The sequence below is a fragment of the Poecile atricapillus genome, chromosome 2 (genome assembly GCF_030490865.1).
Source record: "Poecile atricapillus isolate bPoeAtr1 chromosome 2, bPoeAtr1.hap1, whole genome shotgun sequence".
Taxonomy (NCBI): Eukaryota; Metazoa; Chordata; class Aves; order Passeriformes; family Paridae; genus Poecile; species Poecile atricapillus.
The window spans coordinates 108,543,407-108,562,381 of record NC_081250.1 but is presented as its reverse complement, the minus strand read 5'-3'; the positions used below and the strand labels follow the sequence as shown (position 1 = coordinate 108,562,381).

The 18,975-nt window shown below is 41.0% G+C and overlaps 1 protein-coding gene across 3 annotated transcripts; it reads left to right on the top strand.

The window, feature by feature from the left end:
- Positions 1 to 600: 600 nt before the first annotated feature.
- On the top strand, positions 601 to 17,365 carry AQP4 (aquaporin 4). 3 transcript variants are annotated; one of them, XM_058832371.1, is made up of 5 exons: positions 601 to 738; positions 4,883 to 5,297; positions 6,221 to 6,385; positions 6,741 to 6,821; positions 8,572 to 17,365. In XM_058832371.1, exons 1-5 carry the CDS (start codon positions 680 to 682, stop codon positions 8,848 to 8,850), a joined length of 999 nt encoding a protein of 332 aa, XP_058688354.1. In that variant the 5' UTR covers positions 601 to 679; the 3' UTR covers positions 8,851 to 17,365. The 3 variants fall into 3 exon arrangements, with proteins under 3 accessions (XP_058688354.1, XP_058688355.1, XP_058688356.1); XM_058832372.1 differs by lacking the exon at positions 601 to 738 and adding an exon at positions 840 to 921; XM_058832373.1 differs by lacking the exon at positions 601 to 738 and adding an exon at positions 860 to 874.
- The last annotated feature ends 1,610 nt before the right edge of the window (positions 17,366 to 18,975 follow it).

Sequence of the window (18,975 nt, the reverse complement as noted above, 5' to 3'; positions counted from 1 at the left end):
ACAAGGAGGGTGAAGGACCTAGAGGGGAAGCCATATGAAGAGTGGCTGGGGTCACTTAGCTTATTCAGCCAGAAGAAAAGGAGACTGAGGGGAGACCTCATCACAGTCCAGAGTTTCTTCATGAGAGGCAGTGGAGAGGCAGGTACTGAGTGCTTTCCTATGGTGACTAATGATAAGACCCGAGGGAGCAGCATGAAGGTGTGTCAGGAGATGTTTAGGTTGCACACTACTAAAAGGTTCTCCGAGAGAGTGGTTTGGCAATAGAACAGGCTCACCAGGGAAGTGGTTATAGGACCAGAGATGAAGAGGTGCTTGGTCAATGATCTCGGGGACATGGTGTGATTTTTGGGGCTGTCTTTTGCAGAGCCAGGAGTTGGACTCGATCCTAGTGGGTCCCTTCCAGCTCTGGATATTCTATGAGTCTATGGTTTTGTAACCAGCAGAGCTCCAGTAAGGTACTAATAGGTATTTTAGATGGATAAAACTCCCTGGCTGCTGCACTCCTAGGGCTTTTTTCCCCTTCAATACAGTGAGCGGCAGAGAAGAAACTAAGAAGCCTTTGAGTCCTCCCCATTGCCGGGCGGCCCCGCGCCGCAGGAGCACAGCGCTGTCGCTTCGGCGCTGCCCGCTTCTCATTGCCCGGCAGCCGCGACCCCCCTGCCTCGCTGTGCAGAGGCACATGACCGCAGCCGACCCGCAGCCGGGGCTCCGGCGGCCGTTCCTCGAGTGCCGCAGCAGGTAGGGCAGCGCTCCGCGGCTCGGGAGCCTTCCCGCCCCCGCCCCGGCCCCGGCCCCGGCCCCCGCCCCGACTCCGGCCCCCGCCCCGGCCCCGGCTCCGGCCCCGGCCCCCGCCCCGGCCCCGCCGCTCAGCCGCGCCCGCCGGGGAGGCATGAGCGACAGAGCGGCCGCTCCGCGCCGCGGGTGAGTGCGCGGCCCTGCGCGGGGCGCGGAGCGGGAGAGGGAGGGAAGGCAGGAGACAGGCAGGCGGGCGGGGACAGCCCCCCCAGACCAGAGATGAGTTTATGGGAAAGCTTGGGCGAGGGGGGTGCGCGGTCACGGGAGGGGACTGTCCGGCCCCGGCAGGAGTGCGCAGACAGGTGTGGGGCTCCGCGTTGTTGCCCTTCTGCGTTTTGCACCGAGGGATGGCAGCCAGACGGCAACTCCCCCTTCCTGAAGTCACTATTGGAGCCTATCGCTCGCTCTGGAGTTTTACCATCAGAGGTGCGAAGGGTGCAGAAAGAAGCAAACTCACTCTCTCTTTCTGCATGTTAAAACTCTGTTGTCCACTTGCGGTCCTGCAATGGAGAGCCGCGTGTGGAGAAAGCCCAGGTACCGCGGAGCGGAAAAGTTGCGGTACTGGGCTCCCGAGGCTCCTCACCTCCCGTAGATATCAATGCCAGTCGCTCGCTTTTTGAAAAATGAGGCAAAATGGTTACAAGCAAGCCCTGCGACAGTGCATTGGTTTTGCAACAGTAGCCTGTAGCCCTCCTCTCTCAAAGTTGGCCGGCAGGTGCCCGATGTCCATTAGAGCTCCAGCCGGCGCTGCGAGCTCAGTTCGGGCAGCGTGGGAGTTTGCTGCAGGGATGCCACTGTAAATAGGCACTGCACGCACAGAACTTGTGTGTGACGGCAGTGTCGTGTGGAGTGGCTGGCTGCAAGCCTGCGTCCAGGATGAGTGCTCTGCTCCTTGAAGCTAGGAAATGAAGACTTTTCAAAATACTCTTTGACTTTTGTATCGAAACCTTTGTTATGATTTATATTGTTATGCCTTTGGAGCCATAACCATACCTGAAGCCCTTCTGGCAACGTGATCTGCAAAACCCACCTTGCATCCTATCAGACACAATTTACTGCGTAATCTTGTAGCCCAGACCGGAGAATTGCCAGTGTGGCCACATGTGAAATTAATGTGTGGCCATCACATGAAAGTGTTTTTCTGTTATATTTTGAATTTATCTAAGGAAAACATGAACAACTACTCAAAATAAAAACTGTTTTGCAACTTTGATAACAAATCTTAGCTGCTGAGAGGTCCCGTTTCAGTTTCAGACCCGTCACACAGCCATCACTCTGTCTCATCTCCAGCCTTTAAATTCAACTGCATGCTGAACAAATAGTGGATGTTTGAGATGGTTTTGATTTCTAAGTTGCTGATTGCCTTTGGATTTAGGTGAAAACCTGGGCTCAGGTCTCAAACACAGTATTAAGCTTTTATTAACATTTATAGGGGGTTTTGCTGTAGGAAGGAAAGGTGTGCAGTTTAAAAGAAAAATTTGGCCCTGACAGCTGAGCATTTTGCTTGGTGTTGAAATCATAGAAAAAAAGACTGCTTAAAAAAAACAGGTATGGATTAAAAATAGGTGTTTAAATAATTAACTGTCAATATGGCTGACAGATTTCTAAGTAGCATGATGTTCTAGAAAATCAAAAACTTATATTGATAAGCCAGCTTTTGTGTTCGAAGCATTTGGCTTGCATGCAGCAATTTTGCATTTTCAGGGCTGCAAAAGACTGAATTGACTACACATGCTCTCAGCTAGAGAAACAACATAAGATCTGTCTTTCATAAGTGGTAGCCTCCTTCTAGTCAGGTCCACCAGCAGTCCAGTGGAAGGTGTGATTTTCCACATGCACGTGCACACACACACACACACAGACACCCACTCTTAAGGTGATTTTCTAAGATGTTCCACAACTGTTGAGAAGCCAGCTGCATGATCTTAGTGTCAAATACAAACACCTTTTTCTGTCCACTTTACAGGATGAAGGTGTGTCATTGATTTGCTGATCTCACTGTTCTCTGAGTACAGGAAGAGATGGTCAGGCACATTTGAACAAAGACATCAGGAGTCACCATGCTCCATAAACCTACATTCCCACCATAGTGCCCTTGGTGGCTAGAACTTTTTCAAAACTTGAATATAACACCAGGAATTGCAACAGGGAAATCCAGGTTATATCCCAGCTGAGCTGAGGGATAAAAGAGTAGATGAGTGCTGCTTCCCTTCTCTGTGCACCCAGGTCTCAGGTTTCTCTTCCGTGGGCTTCACTATATGTGTCATCCCTATGTTCACCTGGAACATGCCCAGGGAACTGGGAAAATGAGCTCTTCTTGGTATGAATATAGCACCTATGTCTTACTCAGGTCACTAAGAAAAATTATTAGTGAGGAAGCAGTAAGGGAATCAGAAGTAAGTCTTTTAAGTTTCAGTGCAAATCTGGGCATAGGGTTCAAAGGTTAGAACAGCCAGCCTGGAGCTTCATCTTTGAGGGAGGCAATGATTTTGGGTTCATTTTGAACAAAGGGTCTAGTCTAGATGGTTGGTCATTAACTGACTGTTAATATGAGATCTTACAAAAATATATTTCCATTTATCTCGAGTTTGACCTAAAATCTGAAGATTTGGGGTATTACTTTATTCTCTTTTGAGGTTCTTGCTTCACTTCTCTAGAACAAGTCTCATTCAAGTGTCTCAGATCCTTCCATAAGCACTTTACAAGAGCCATTTTTTGGAGAGAATGTAATTGTTCTCATCTCATCTCATCTGGAGAGCTAAGATAGAGCTCAGAAGGCCTATCCAAATACAGAGTGAGTTAGCATAGGAAATCAGGGAAGCAACTTATTTTCTCCATTCACAGCATTAAATTGCTTTTCCCTAACTCACTGGAACTGTTAAGAAATTCATGGGCCATTCCTCTTGCAATGACTTGGAAAGGGCAGACAAGCCTTTTATGCTTCTTTTCTGATGTAACTGGTATTAAATATGCATTGTAGCTCAGTTACCTCAGATAACTGAGCATAAATTCATCCGTCTTCCACTTGAAATTCTGTTCCCAAATGTAGCAGCTGAATATTCTTTTGTTTTCTACTTTTTGGATGGGTTGGATGTTTCTTGCTTTTGTTTTTAGAGAAGAATCTTTTGAGCATTCCTCAGAAACTAATTAGAATGCTTCCCTTTTGGCTTATTCTTCTAATTTATTAATACCACAAATAACTTTTCTTTGGTGACCCACTTTCATAGGTATCTGAACATCTAGCAAAATTGTAGCTCATCAGGAAGGCAGTGTAGACTAATAAATAGCATCTCCAGACAGGAAGAAAAGCCAAGACTTTCTTTGCCATGCAGAGTTTCACACACCACACATACAGAAAATATTGCTCTATTCCCCAGCTCAATTGGCACCATTAGCCGAACATAAAGCACTTTATTGATTACACGATTGATTTAAAGGTCAGAATGTAGGATTGCATCTATTCTCCTGCCTGAATTCAATTTTCACCCAACATCCACAGTGAAGAAACTGCTCTTTGCATAAATATAAATTGAAATACTGGTCTGTGTGAGTATTCAAGCAAATAAACTTTCTCTTCTAGCTCTCAAGGCAACTACCCAATACTATACTGTCATCAAAACCACTAGGCTTTGACTAAGATACTGGTTTGTATTGAATTATCTTACCTACTTTGTGAAAATTACAGATTTGCATAGAGAAAGATGATACTCACTGATTCAATGAATATGATGATCAACAGGCCACTGGAAGTGGTAGAGCTATACAGTCTCTAAATCAGAGGCCAGCTAGCGTAGAATAATACACTTAAATTAATGATCACTTCAAAATACACAGACATTGCTCTTTGGGAGCTGAAACTATACAGAGTTATCACAAGGAGTGATTAATTACCCTGTGTCCTGCAGACACTCCAACACTGGGCATGTTTTAAGGGCAGTCTGCTCTAAGGGTGCAGTCTGTGGTTGTCCCACCCCAAAGATACTCAGTGTTGCCACCTTCTCTCTGAAATCTGCTGAAGAATAGCCCCTAACAGGAGACTGTAAGGTTTGTTTGGTGACTTCTGATGAAGATTTGCTTTCCTTTTCAGTAAGTGTGGACGTCTGTGTAAGTGTGAGAGGATTATGGTGGCGTTTAAAGGAGTCTGGACTCAGCCCTTCTGGAAAGCCGTTTCGGCAGAATTTTTGGGCATGCTCATTTTTGTCCTCCTCAGCCTTGGCTCCACGATCAACTGGGGTGGAGCAGAGAAGCCCTTGCCTGTAGACATGGTCCTTATCTCTCTCTGCTTTGGACTCAGCATTGCCACCATGGTGCAGTGCTTTGGACACATCAGCGGAGGCCACATCAACCCGGCTGTGACGGTGGCAATGGTCTGCACGAGGAAGATCAGCCTTGCCAAGTCCATCTTCTACATTCTTGCCCAGTGCCTGGGAGCCATCGTGGGCGCGGGCATCCTTTACCTTGTCACACCGCCCAGCGTGGTGGGCGGCCTGGGAGTCACTGCGGTAATCACTTCTCTGCCTCTTGAACTAGGCTAGCTCAGACCCTGAGAAAATAGAATCAGTGTCACACAGATTGAGGAGAGCTCAGGCACAGGTTTTAATGGCTTGCTGGTTTATTTACAACAACCAGACAGGGCTTAAAGCTCTCCTTAGGATGGGTTTATGCAGTGTAATAGCTATAGCTGTTCTTTTTAGAGACGCTCTCTTTCCTAGAACTTCCCCAAATCTGATGACAGCAGGTAATGTTAATTTACATACAAAATTTAAATAATTTATGCGTGAAATGCCATTTTTATGTGGTCTGGGGAGGGGGGAAATTAATTCCATGCTATTATGATGGGGATTGAAAAAACATCAATTTAAAATGACATACTTTTGAAATAGATTGTGGCTTAGATTTCAGCTTTGTTCTAAACTAATAAGGAATGCCATCAGTTAGCCCTGTTGCAGGACTTATTAAAAATGCACTTGAGCCGCACACTGCTTAATTTTTAATTGAAATTTAAATTAATTAAGTCAGGGATAATTAATGAATTTATAATTGAATAGTAAATTACAGTGCTCCCAAGAAAAAAAAATGGTGAAAGGGAAGTGCAGCATTTGCAAATCCCCATGTAAAAATAAACTATACTTTTGCAGTCTAACTTTGAACTTCCAGTTGGATGTGAATGTTAATCCTTCTGTTCTCTGTTCAGCAGCGAATTTCCATGGCTCTCAAAATAAAAAACCATTTTAAAGTTTAAGAAAAAAAATAAAGGGAGAAGAATAAAGAGGGGAGAATCTGTACCTCTAAAAGTTCATTGTTGTCTTTCACTTTGTACTATTTAGAAATACCATTCATTGAAATACAATTTATGCATGTGATGTCTTTCTGATTTACAAAATCATCTTTTCTTCATTTCTGGTGTTTCTTTGCCTTCTTCCAGGTACACAGAGATCTTTCTGCTGGGCATGGACTCCTGGTGGAATTGATAATTACATTCCAGCTGGTTTTTACTATTTTTGCTAGCTGTGATTCAAAACGAAGTGATGTCACTGGTTCAGTAGCTTTAGCAATTGGATTTTCTGTTGCAATTGGACATTTATTTGCTGTAAGTTAATGGTTTCTCTTTAAAAAATAGATCCCTTTACCCTTTATGACTACTTCAGAAGTAAATGGAAACTTCTGTGACCTTTAGAGCAATTACAGCTATATAGCTGTTGTATTCTTTATGGATCCATGCCAAAGCCCTTTGGAGTCTCAGGAGTGTCCCCTTGGGTAGGGTGTTACACCAGAACTTTTCTGGCTGTTCATGTGATGACTTCTTTTGACTTTGTGTTAAGACTCAGGAGAGTCATGATATCTGCTGTAAAGTGGAAGAGCTGTACAAAACCAGGGTGTCCCACAGAAATTGAATCACTACCTTCCAGACTTTAATAACAGACAACATTTTCTCTCTGCTTTAGATCAATTACACCGGTGCCAGTATGAACCCAGCTCGATCATTCGGACCTGCTGTCATTATGGGCAGATGGGAAAACCAATGGGTAACTCTCCTTTCATACTTCCTTCATCATAGCGACAAACAGTGATCAGGATTTTTCGTACATCATTTGCTTTCAGTTATCTCTTCCAGGACATCCCATAAAGACCATCCCAGAGGAAGACAATCACTGACCTGCCCCAAGCTTAGGTATCATCATGCTCCTCACCTAGGACTGCACTGCAGCATTCAGTATGTTGGAATAGCATCTTAGTATTCAGGGGCCATTTTGTGGAGGTAGTAGCTAGGGTAGAAAGGAAATTATATGAAAAGTTCAAAACAAAGCAAAACAAAATAAAACAAAACAAAAAAAAATACGAATTGACCCAGGGAGACTGAAAGAACTGAACTGCTGGAAAGAAAAATCCTCCAAGGCAGATTGCAAACCCCGCTGGTCATGCTGGTGAGGAGCTATGGAAGTAATTCTGTTAACTTCACATTTCACCTGGTTCTGCAGCAAATTGGAGCAGTTGTATAAAATGAGAACAGGGACCCTCTGTGATCTGGTTCCTGGGGGAGAACCTGCCTCGGCAAATGCCTGCAGTGAGAGATGAAGAGGTTGCAGTCTGGTATTTGCAGACCAGGCCAGATGTTACCTGCTTCAGTTTGAAAGTGTCAGCTTAGCCAGGAGCGGTTACGCAGGAAACAACGTTATAAGCAGGCTGTGAATGATGCAGTAAATTTCTATAGCATCCAACAGTCTAACTTATAAAAAAACATTTCATATTTTATAAGGGAGAGATGGATCACAGCTCAGACTCACCTAATTATAGAGAGGGAAATCACTTCTAGGGACACTTTCACTGCTAACTGGAAGAGCTGCATATTACAGTGCATATAAGGATTTTCTTGATTTTTAAAGTATGAAGCCCACATTGCTCCCACTGCAGCTAATAATAGAAATAGCATTGTCTTCAGGCCCTAAGGCTTCAATTCTGCAAACACGATACCATGTGTAACTTTGTTCCCAAGAGTTATCCTATTGAGGCAGATTTACCCAGTTATCAGTGAATGGCTTGTTCATATGAAAAACTGCTGTAGTTTTTCACAAGATTAATTATCCATACTCTGAGAAAGCCTGTAATTTATAACTAAAGCTATAAACAATAAACAAATATACCATGCAGAAACTTGCAGGAGAAGCTTAGTTACTGTCCTGGCCACTTGAAAAAATAGCGTTTTCTCCTCCTCCAGAGCAGTGACACTGGCATGCCATCAACAAGAACCTGTGGGCTTTGGCACCTAATAATGTTATTGCACTGCTGTCTGTCATGACAAAATAGATAGGTACCTACAGAGTTGTATTATGTCCATGGTATTTTTTTATTCAAATTAGATTATCAGACTGCCTGCTGTGGTTGACTGCCTGTTGTATTCTGTAGGATCAAATGCCAAATTTGAAATATTTTGGAAACATAAATCTGAAATACTGAAGCAGAATTGTTTGTGGGTACACTAGAAAGAACTTTTTTCCCTTGAAAGTTCATTGTGATCTTGGTTCAAAATGCAAAAAGAAAATCACTTCTCTACACTGGTGTTTCCTATGAGTGTCTTCTTGCAAAGAGTCCATATTTGTGGTCTATAGCTGGCAATGAGCGATGAAAAGGTTAGAATAAGCCTCTTGTAAAGAGATAGATCAATAGAACTTGAGAAAATTATTTCACTTTGAAGAAGTGGGCCTGTTTGTCTGTCTTCTTCTCGCTGTTAATTTAAAAGCTTATTGCCTGGGGTTTTTTCCACCTCTTCTTTTGCAGGTGTACTGGGTGGGACCAATAATCGGAGCAGTCCTTGCCGGTGCCCTGTATGAGTACGTCTATTGTCCAGATGTTGAGCTCAAGCGCCGCTTCAAAGACGTCTTTGGTAAGGCTACCCAGCCTTCCAAGGGCAAGTACATTGAGGTGGACGACAACAGGAGCCATGTAGAGACCGATGACCTGATCCTGAAGCCTGGCATAGTTCATGTGATTGATATCGACAGGGGTGAGGACAAGAAGGGAAGAGATCCATCCAGCGAGGTGTTGTCTTCTGTATGACTAGCAAGAAGCACTGAAAGCAGAGAGCAGCCTGGTAGCACGTCCACAGATATCCTTCCACCCATTAAAGAAACAGATCTCCTCTAGACTGAGCACCTTCCTCTTCTTGAAAGGTATGGTGTGGGCAGCTGCATGGAGTGGTGTCACCAAACCATGCGCCTGCTCAGTTGGAAGATTAGGACTTTGCTATAATTAGGATTTCCCATCTATTATTCCAAATTTAGATTTATATTTTCCTTTAGTTCTTTCCGGAGCAACCCCAAAGTCAAAAAGAGAGATGAAAGCATTCTCCTTTAATAAATCAGTCAATAAAGAGATAAAGATAGAAATGTGTAACATTCAGATTGACAGTTAAGACATATCAGGAAATGCCTATAGACATGAAGACCTACTTATCAGATTGTTCTTCTGACACTTAATTGGCTGTTGTCAGCTCCAATTATAACATCTTACCCATTAAGCGTTCTCTGTGAGGTTCAGAGAAAGCACCAGCACTATTTAAGAGTTTTATCTATAGTCAAGCAAAGGAGTATTGTTTCCACTCCTGTACATCACTATTGCCTTGCAAACTACCTCTGAAAAAAATGATACTTTAACAGACTTTTAAAAAAAAAATTCTGTCAACCCATCAAATTTTAGTCATGTGATTTTCCATATAAATACATTACCTTCATCCCCAAGAGTAAATATGCTGAAATGGAATGTTGAAGTGTGTGGTAATAAGGCTGCAAAGAAGTCGATTGTACTTCATGCTCCCTTTTGTCATTGTCTATCTGGTGAAACATTCTCCTGAGGTTTGACTATTGACCATTTAGTGTTAGCAGACTTTCAAGGTCATGCAAAGAATATAAAGGCTTTCCTGTTACTTAATAACTTAAATAAGAGATATCAGAAGAAAAGAAGGCATATCTGTTTTCAGTGCACTTGTTTGAATACACATTTCTGTGCTAATTTATGTAAACTAAAGGTTTAAATTACTTACCTATTTTCTTACGAGATGGTTGGAGATAGTGTTTTTTAATTTATTAGTAATGTAGAGGGGTTTTAACTTTTAACTGTATTGAGACACTGATTGGGAAATATTTTTTTATAACAGATGATAAAAGTATGACTGCTTCTGGCTTTTTGTTGTAACTGTTGCCTAACTATTTGAACAGGTTCCCTGCTTGTTTCAGTATTCATATAGTCATAAACTACACCTCTGGCAAAAGTTGCTTTATCTGTTGTTAGAAAAAGGTTCAACTGCTTGCAGGGTGTTTCAGGGGGAAAAGGACATGAAATATGTCTGTAAACAGTCTTTCCCCTATAGAGGTTTTTGCCAGGCATTATCACCCCAGCAGAACATTTCTGTAAAGCTATTACTGACTTACTGCTTTTGTTTCTGATCAGTGGCTTTGAGTTTTACAATATGCAGCTGCAGAGCAGTCAGGAGCATGGTATTATATTGTAATTATATAGGTTTTATATTTAAATTGAAAAGCTACCCCTGCTTATTTAGAAATAAGAGAGAAAAAAAAAAGTATTAGTCCTGACTGTGGGCTGTATTAGCCTCATCTCTTCTTTGACATACTCTACATGCAGTCTTTATCACAGGGAATTAGATGTTTCTAATTATAATAAACGACTACAACCCTCAAATCTGTGCACTATGATCCCATGGCAATTCTAGTATCCCAGCTTGCAGGGATATGTTGTATCATCCCAGCATGTCCTTTTTCAAGTTTCATATTTTTCTTGTCTTAAACCCTGCTAGTGTGGTGCAAGTTCCCTGCACTGAGCATGAGATGCATGACTCCTTCATGCATTTGCAGTTGGGTGTGGCTGGGGACCTGCAGTGGACATTGTCAAATTGCAGATAAGAGCTCCTTCCCACAGCAAAAACTAAGTCTCCCAAGAGAAGGGCAGCACAGGTGTGGTGTTAGACCTCTGCTCAGATGGATCAATACCATGATAAAGAGATTCAATGAGAAAGATCAAAACTCATTGGGGGATTTGTCTAGGCATTTAGTTCGGCTTTATTTTTTTATATAGTTCCAATCTGTATTTGTTAAAGGGACATTTTGGTTAAACCTTTTGCATGGCTTAAAAAGGTAAAGAGTAATACACATAGAATTGGTGGATTTTTAAGCAAAGGTTTGCATTTTTTGTATTTAAAGACACTCCTTAATTTGTGAATTTTGCATGGTACTGTGTTATTTAAATAAGAAGCTGTGATTTGTTTTATGCTTAAGGGTCCTTTACACAAATGGCTTGAAGTGTGTTTTCCTCGGCCAGCCTGATTCTGCTGCTGAGGTGAGCATAATGTGAGCATAGCAGCAGTCACCTCTGTTAGGAGGATCTTTTTCCTGAAACATTCTTTATTAATGGACTGTGGTAAACAGAACCAGCCGAACTCCTTATTGAGGATAAGATCCTGAGACTTCTGAAAAGAGCAGGGAAAAGAAGGGATGCTAAAATAGAGGCCACCAGACAGTAAAGGTTGATGCCATGCCATTAGATATTAGACATTAGCAGGTAAGCAACGTGTGGAAGGTCTGCTGCTAATCCCACAGATTAAAACTTGTGGAGGAGTTTGTCATTGGCTACAGTGGAAACGATCCTGAGCTTTTTTGGGGTCCGATGGCTTCTCTCACACACTTCACTGTGTTTTTTCTAAAATCTGAGGCTTTCAGCAATATACTTAATTTTGGAAGAAGATGAATTCAACTTGAGGTTTATGACCCACCCTAAATCTTTAGGAGTGGCTGTAATCACAGGTGTTTCTGCCCCACCACAAGACATCATCATTCATGTAAAGGAACATCACTCTTCAGTATCTATTAGGACTTAGTTTAGCAGAGGGGTATGTGACCCTCTAAGCTCTCTTGCGATGGTATCATCACTGTACAGTAGGCATAATTGGTTATACAATAGAGTAGCATGACTTTTTTATGGGTTCAAGATACTTTTGCACTAGTATTTTTTTTAAAACATTTACATTGATACTGTTTGAGTGATATTTGTGTTCTATAGCTCTTCAGCTCTATATTGCACCTCATACTTGATGTGCTCTTAAAACATTTCTTGGTTTGGTGGGAAATGTTTTTTCTTTATGATGATGGATGGATGTCACAGGAAGACTGGCAGGTCTGTCATCATTTTGGGGCCCCAAAAATTGGATGAGACTCACTCCTCCATGGTGGCACGAGTGTTTTCAATGCTATATTTGCACTTTAACAAGCACCTTCATAATATTAAGTCACTGGGTTGGGTTTCAGAAAAGAAAACATGGAAGCTAAGGGTGATTTCATTGAAGCACACAAATACCTTTTTGGGGTGTGTGTACTCTGAGAAGCTCATCACCCAGATTCTAACTATTCTCAGGAAAAAACAAAAAAAAAATGAAACCTCTGCAGCATTCAAGTTGTCATGATAACCCTTCTGTTGAAGTGTTCCACCTTTGAATGGAAGTAGGAGTGAGATTCATCTCATGTCTTGTTTAGGCTTGTCACGTGTATTTGCATATCAGATTTTCAAACGTGCTTTATTTCTGATTATTAGTAATCACCACAGTATGTGCTTTGAAAGCTAGATGGCCATCTACCTTTCTAGTGCTTGATGGCAGAGCAGCTGCTGCTGTGCTCTGAAACATCTTATCTGGTGGCTGTGTAACACATTCAGGATATTATACACCATCCAATATTTTTAATCATATTAAATTATGTGAGAATTTACATTGTGAGTCTTTCTTTTCAATGTGAGAGGTGAAAACACCATGCACAATTTTTTGTATCTCAGTTCAGCCTGTGTGTATCTGAGTTTCTCAAGGACTTTCTAAATAGACAATATGTAAATATAGACTGAAGTATTTGCTACCCACTCCTATGATCTAAGTCATCCTCCTGCAGACTGAAATTTAGGACAAATGAGGTAAAGCAAACTGTGTATATGGATTTTTCCACAAGAATGCTTATTTTTTAAGTTCTTAGTCATCATGATATCAGAACTAATGTAATAGGACTTAAAATTTCCATATGTAATATTTGGAATAATCTACTGAAAAATTCACTATAAAATAATACATGATTATCTGGTTCCCACATGTATTCTTCTGTATCTCACACTACTGTTGCAAATAAATATGTGTCAAAAAAAAAAAAAAAAAAAAGGCATCTTGTGATCACTGGAAACATTTCATGATCCTAAAGCTTGGGACAGAAAATATAAGGAAAAACCCCAAATCCAACCCATAGAATGTATCTAAGAGGAGTCTGGAAGTGTATGCAACAGTGAATGAATGATTTACTGTGGAAAAATATTCATCAGAGAAGAAAGCTGCTTGTGGAAAAGATTTAATATCTTGAAGGAAATGAGTCTAAACCAATTAAAACAAAAATTATGCTGGTATGCTGTCATGGTTTAAGCCCAGCTGGCAACTAAGCACCACACAGCCACTTGCTCACCTCCCCCACTCCTAGCCCAGTGGAATTAGGAGGAGAATCAAAACTAAAACTTGTATGTTGAGATAAGAGCAGTTTAATAAAAAAACCTCAAAACATCAGCGTGTTATCAACATTATTCTCATACTAAATCCAAAAGCACAGCACTGTACCAGCTACTGAGAAGAAATTAACTCTATCCCAGCTGAAACCAGGTGATATATGTACATCACTGATTTTGCCAAATGGGTTAAAAAATTCATAGGACTAGTGGAGAGACAAAGTTTTTAAAAGTGCTAAAAATTATACTGGCACTTCCAACCCCCTTCACTAAAACACAGTTTGTGAGACTGAGCTCCCATGATGATCTTCAGCAATAGAAATCAGATCCTGTGGCACTGTAGATTTCACTGTACATTTCTAGTTGTCTAGCTCTTTGCTTGGAACGCAAAGTTTAGTTCCTATGACATTAATGGAGGTAAATTGGGGTCCTGAAAATGACTGATATGAAAACACATCACCTGGGATAGCTTCTAATCAGTAGGAATGGCTCATGCCAGACACACCCTTGTGGTGGTTCAGCTCCTGCCTTTAGCTTCTTCAAGCTCCAGAGGCACCTCAAAAGAGGCTTAGGGGAGTGTGTATGTTGCATATAACGTAATACACACATGATTTGTACCTTACTGAAGCAGGTTCCCAAGGGAATTTAGGCAGAACTAGTAAAATTATTTCAGTGTCACAATCACAGGAGGAAGCAGCCATTCTGACATTCTGAAACAAGCACAAAACAGGAATACAGATGTCTGGAGAGTTACAAAGACAAACACATAGTGATGGAGCTGTCTGCAGTGTTAATATGAAGGGTCCTGGGAAGAACACAAAAGCAACTGCATAGGCAAGGGAGATCTTTGTAGCATACCTCTTACCCAGGGGTTACTAGCACTAAGGTATCATAGGATTAAAACACAGTCCCAATTGTATGAGGATGTGGATGAGGCTTTTGGATCTCATCTGAGCCCTATTTGGATCCTGTGGAGAGGCTGAGCCATGCTGGGTGAGTAATGTCCTTACTCTAGGCTTCAGTGGTGACACTGGCTTCAGCAGCGACAGCTACAAACAGCAACTGTGACCCAGTCATCTGTTTAAAAAGAGAAATTAGAGAGTAGATATTTCCAATATCAGCTTCCTTTTAAGCCCTCATTTGGCTTTAGACTCCTTTATCAGTTGTAGATTGTAGTGTATTGCAAACGTTATACACTGCTTTTTTTTATATCAGACTGATAACTCTTATCTTGGCTATTAATTTCTTTTGACCTTTCTTGCCTCGTTAGAAAAACAATCCTTAGAAGTACAAGAACTATGGCATAATCTGACTAAAAAAGCTATCATAATGTTCTTTGGAAAGGCAAAAGGAGCTTGTATTACTTGTCTCTCACCTTGCCATTTGGGATGGGGAGAGGCAGAGGTATTCTGTGGGCATGCCTGGCAAACAGAATTCCCAACTGCTACGCTCCACTCATGCACAGAAATGAGCTTCCTGTGATGTTTCATCCCTATTTCCCTTCTCATAGAATCTTTATAAAAACCTCTCTAATTCACAGTATGCCTAGAGGTTCTTGCTAGAACGTTTTAATAGACATGTGTCTATTAAAATGTGCACGTATGTGCATATGTGTGCACACGCCTGTGTGTGAAAGGTACAGGGAGGCGCAGCGTGGCACTGCCACAGTGTTTGCTTCTTCCCAGCAGTGGACAAGATCATGGGTAAAACTGTGGGGGATCAGCTGCCATTTGAGATTGCTGCATGCCCCACTGGGATCCTAATGACTTGGTCATTTATTTCCACTTATTTCTGAGCCATATGGCATTCAGCTTGAAATGGGGTCATGGCCATCTCCTACTGCCATGGAGCCAACTGGGTTCTGCTGCTCTTCCTCCCAAAGTTCATTTGCCACAAGGTTTTCTTTCCCCACATTTCAGCTATTTAAAAATTGATTACTTTAGACATTTTGTAGCTTCCTAGCGTGTAAAATATTTTACCATTATTCCATTCTACTTTAGCATTTATTCAATTTATTCTGTGGGAATTGTTTCATTATTTTAGAACAGCAAATCTCAGGACATTGGAGAGTCATTCATTTTTCCTCAAAAATTTCCTGTGATAGTTCCTAATGATATCTATGCTATTCTTTTCCAGTACTTAATTATTTCCATTTGCATTGTATTTCAGTGCCTAGCTGCCTTGTGGTCCCATATTCAGACAGGAATGCATGCATATTTTGTTTTGTTTTGCCTTTCCAGCTGAATGAGCTCATCAGAACTGGAATGAGATGGTTTAGTCTCTAGATTCCCCTTCTGTGAGCTTCTTCAAGCTGCTACTGCCACTTTGGACTTGGGGCCACTTTTTCTAGCCAGCAGCAGTTACTCCAGAGGGGGAGGGCATTTCATCTGCTTTGACTTGCCAGAGCTGTACAGTACATAGGATAAATCCTGCCTTCGCTTCCAGAGGAGATGAAGTAGGTTTGCACCAGCCAAACCCGGTCTTAGACAATTGCAGTAAAGCAAACAGTGTCCCAGCAAAGAAGTAATCAGTTTTGAAAAGATGGGATTTGGGCTTGTGGCCAGTCCCTGGGCTCTGATTTGCAAGAAAAACATCAATAGGAAAACTGGAACAATGGCTGATTGTCCCTGTAAGTTCTGAACATATGTGCATGAATATCCAGTAAGAAAAAGCCTAATGCTTCATGATTAAAGATGACAGAGCAGGGACAAAATGAACTCTGGAGATCAGGAAGATGTATATAGATGTTGGACTCTGCTGTTGTTTGCCCACAGGTATTGCTCCAGAGAAACAGCTGCACAGCATCTTCTCGGAGCTGAGTCAGACCAGCTGTAGGATGCACACAAACACAAATGTTTCAGACACAAGGCTTTTTTGTTTTTCTCCTTCCTTCTACAGCTGCCCAGCATACTTCAGACTTACTGGAGGCAAACATTGCTAGGGCACGAATGCAGAAGCTTTTCTAGCCTCAAGACTAAAATGTGAGAATAAAGCTTTGTGTCCTCCAACCTTTTAGCTTTGAAAAAGGCCAAGAAATGCCATGGAGGGAGCTTTAACAAAAGAGGTCAAAAAGTCCATCTGGATCCCTCTACATCCTTGTCATTCCTAGGGCTACCCTTAGAGAAACCATCCACAGGTTAATTTATCATTGTGTAAATAAAATATCCCCCAACTTCTTTTACTACTAGCCTTTCTGAGTTAAAATAAATATGCTTTGGTAGAGAAAAGCTGAAGAGCATCTAAGATTCATATATAGCAGCTATTGCCATTGTGTCTGAGTGGTGAGGTCAAGGCAAAATGATTTTATTATCCCCCCAGTAAGAAAAATTGTTCTGTGTGTTTGGGAGGTTTTAGAGGGAGGGGGCAGTTTGGTCTTTTTTCTTCTTACAGTGTTCTGTTTTTTTCAGGTTCTCCACATTTAGCTTTATTTTTTCTACAGGTCGAATCCTCAAACATTGTATGGAATTAAGTAGAACAATTAATTTTCTTTTTGTTTTGTTTTGTTTTTTTCCTTTGTCAAAGAGGATGCTTTAACTTTTCTGGCTGTTTGACATGTTTGCTCTGCAGGATCTGCTGGCACCCACCATTGTATGGTCTCCCTTTCTTTATATTTCCTGCACAGACAGCTGTCACTTCAATCAATTTGGGACCCTATGGAAACTGTAAAAGTTTTCACAATAAAGTTCTAAGCATCTGAATTTGTGATTCAGATTCTTCATTCTCATTTCAGATTGCATTTTTCTTAACAAAATACACAGTTTCTATTCGCTCTCTTTCGTAATGTAGCAAAAGTTTTCTTCTGGATCCAGCCCTCTTTAATCCATTTTCTCAACATTTTGCTAATCACTTAGAATTTATCATTAAACCTACATATTTGAGATAATTGGCAAAATAAAACTTGTTTTTCTTATATTTGTTTCTCATTTTGAGGGTCTGAGGGGCCAGGAGTTTTTCTGACAACAACATATAAAAATTGTGTATAGGAAGAAAATTCACATTCAGGCCGTAATATATGGCAGTGCTGGAGTCTTGGGTGATGGGAGGAGCCTGAAAAGTTGTCATTTAATGTCATCCTTCCTGACATAAACTTTAATCAATAATGAAACATCTCAGGTTTCAGGGCTAACTGGGAAATGTATAATCCCAATGACATGATGTGAAAACGTAGACACTGATTTCCAGTTTTGCAGTCAGAGAGTGGGAAATCCCTAAGTTTTCCAGTGGCCAGAAGGAAATTCTATAGCTAAAGTATAGAATATACAAGCTAAAGTAGGTTTCAAATACTGAATTCTGTAGTTCTAGGAATGGTCAAAATTATTTTTACTATTATATTTATATATGTAGATATATAATTTAATGTTTAATTTTACCTGAATGTGTGTATATAATCTAATATACATATATTTATATATACATATGTGTGTGTACATGTAAATCACTTATATACATGTATAAAAATGGCTAGTAAGTCTTTAAGTGCTCTTTAAGTGTTCCCCCACAGATTTAATAGTAAACTTTAACAGAAAAGATAACACAGGCACCCTGGCTCTCATCTTTCTTTTCTGAACATTGGTATTTTCTCCCTTATGAGTGTTAACATTTCTCTAGCCAATGTAAAGTGTTTATGCTGCAGATAAATCTGGAAAGAGGAAGCCTTGTCTGCTCTCGTGGTTGTTACAAAGACAGCATTTTCCTTGTGGTTTGATTTAACATGCAGCTATGAATGTTTTCTGTAAGTAACAAATCATTACACCTGCACTGAGTAAATATAATACAGCTTGCTTTTGCCAAAACATGATGGGTTTTTCTCTCCTGCTTTGTATTTTTTTGAACACAATCCAGGTCAGGAAGTCCTGAAGATCAGCCAGTTTGTTTCCAGCCATGACTGTAGGTCTTACCAGATCCTATTATTCAGAATACCAACAGAACAAATACAGATTTTTTTTTTTTCTTTTGCTTTTCTTTTTTTTTTTTTTTTTTTTTCTCTGTGTGTGGATCCTTGGCCTGCTTGAGGCATCTCTGGTTGTGATAAGACATTGACAAAAATAACCACAGGGATATTTTACGTTACTTTTTATTTTTGCAGACCAAATTTTTCTAGTGAGGTTGATGCTTAAGAGGCATCTGTATAACCTAGGTATGGTGATTTCTGTAGGTCAGCTATTTTTCTTCTACAGACCTACATAGGAACCTAAAGGAAGAGCAATGCCAGTAGTAAAACCCTGATTATATACATTTACACTGTGGCTGTGCCTCTCCCTTCCCTCCTTAATAGTGGTAGCAGGGCTGTAAAAACCTGCTCAGTCTCAAGAGTGAGTTTTTAATTGATTAAACAGAACTCCTTTCCACTTGCTCGGTAGTGCCAGCTCTCCAGCTTGACAAGGCTGCAGGGGGGTATTTGTATTATTGAGTTGCCCCAGACCCACAGATCTGAGTTTGGGGTTGAAGTAGAATGTTAATGAGTACTTGGGGACACACATCTACTGTTAAACAGGAGGGAGGTTAGTGTTGTCTTGGTTTGGTTTGTGCTCTCTATTTGGTGAGAACAAGACAACCAGATTTGCAATAAGATTAGGAAAGCTTTACATTAACTGTTGTATGAAATCCAAAATACTGCTGGTTGTGCTGAAAGATTCAGAATCAAAA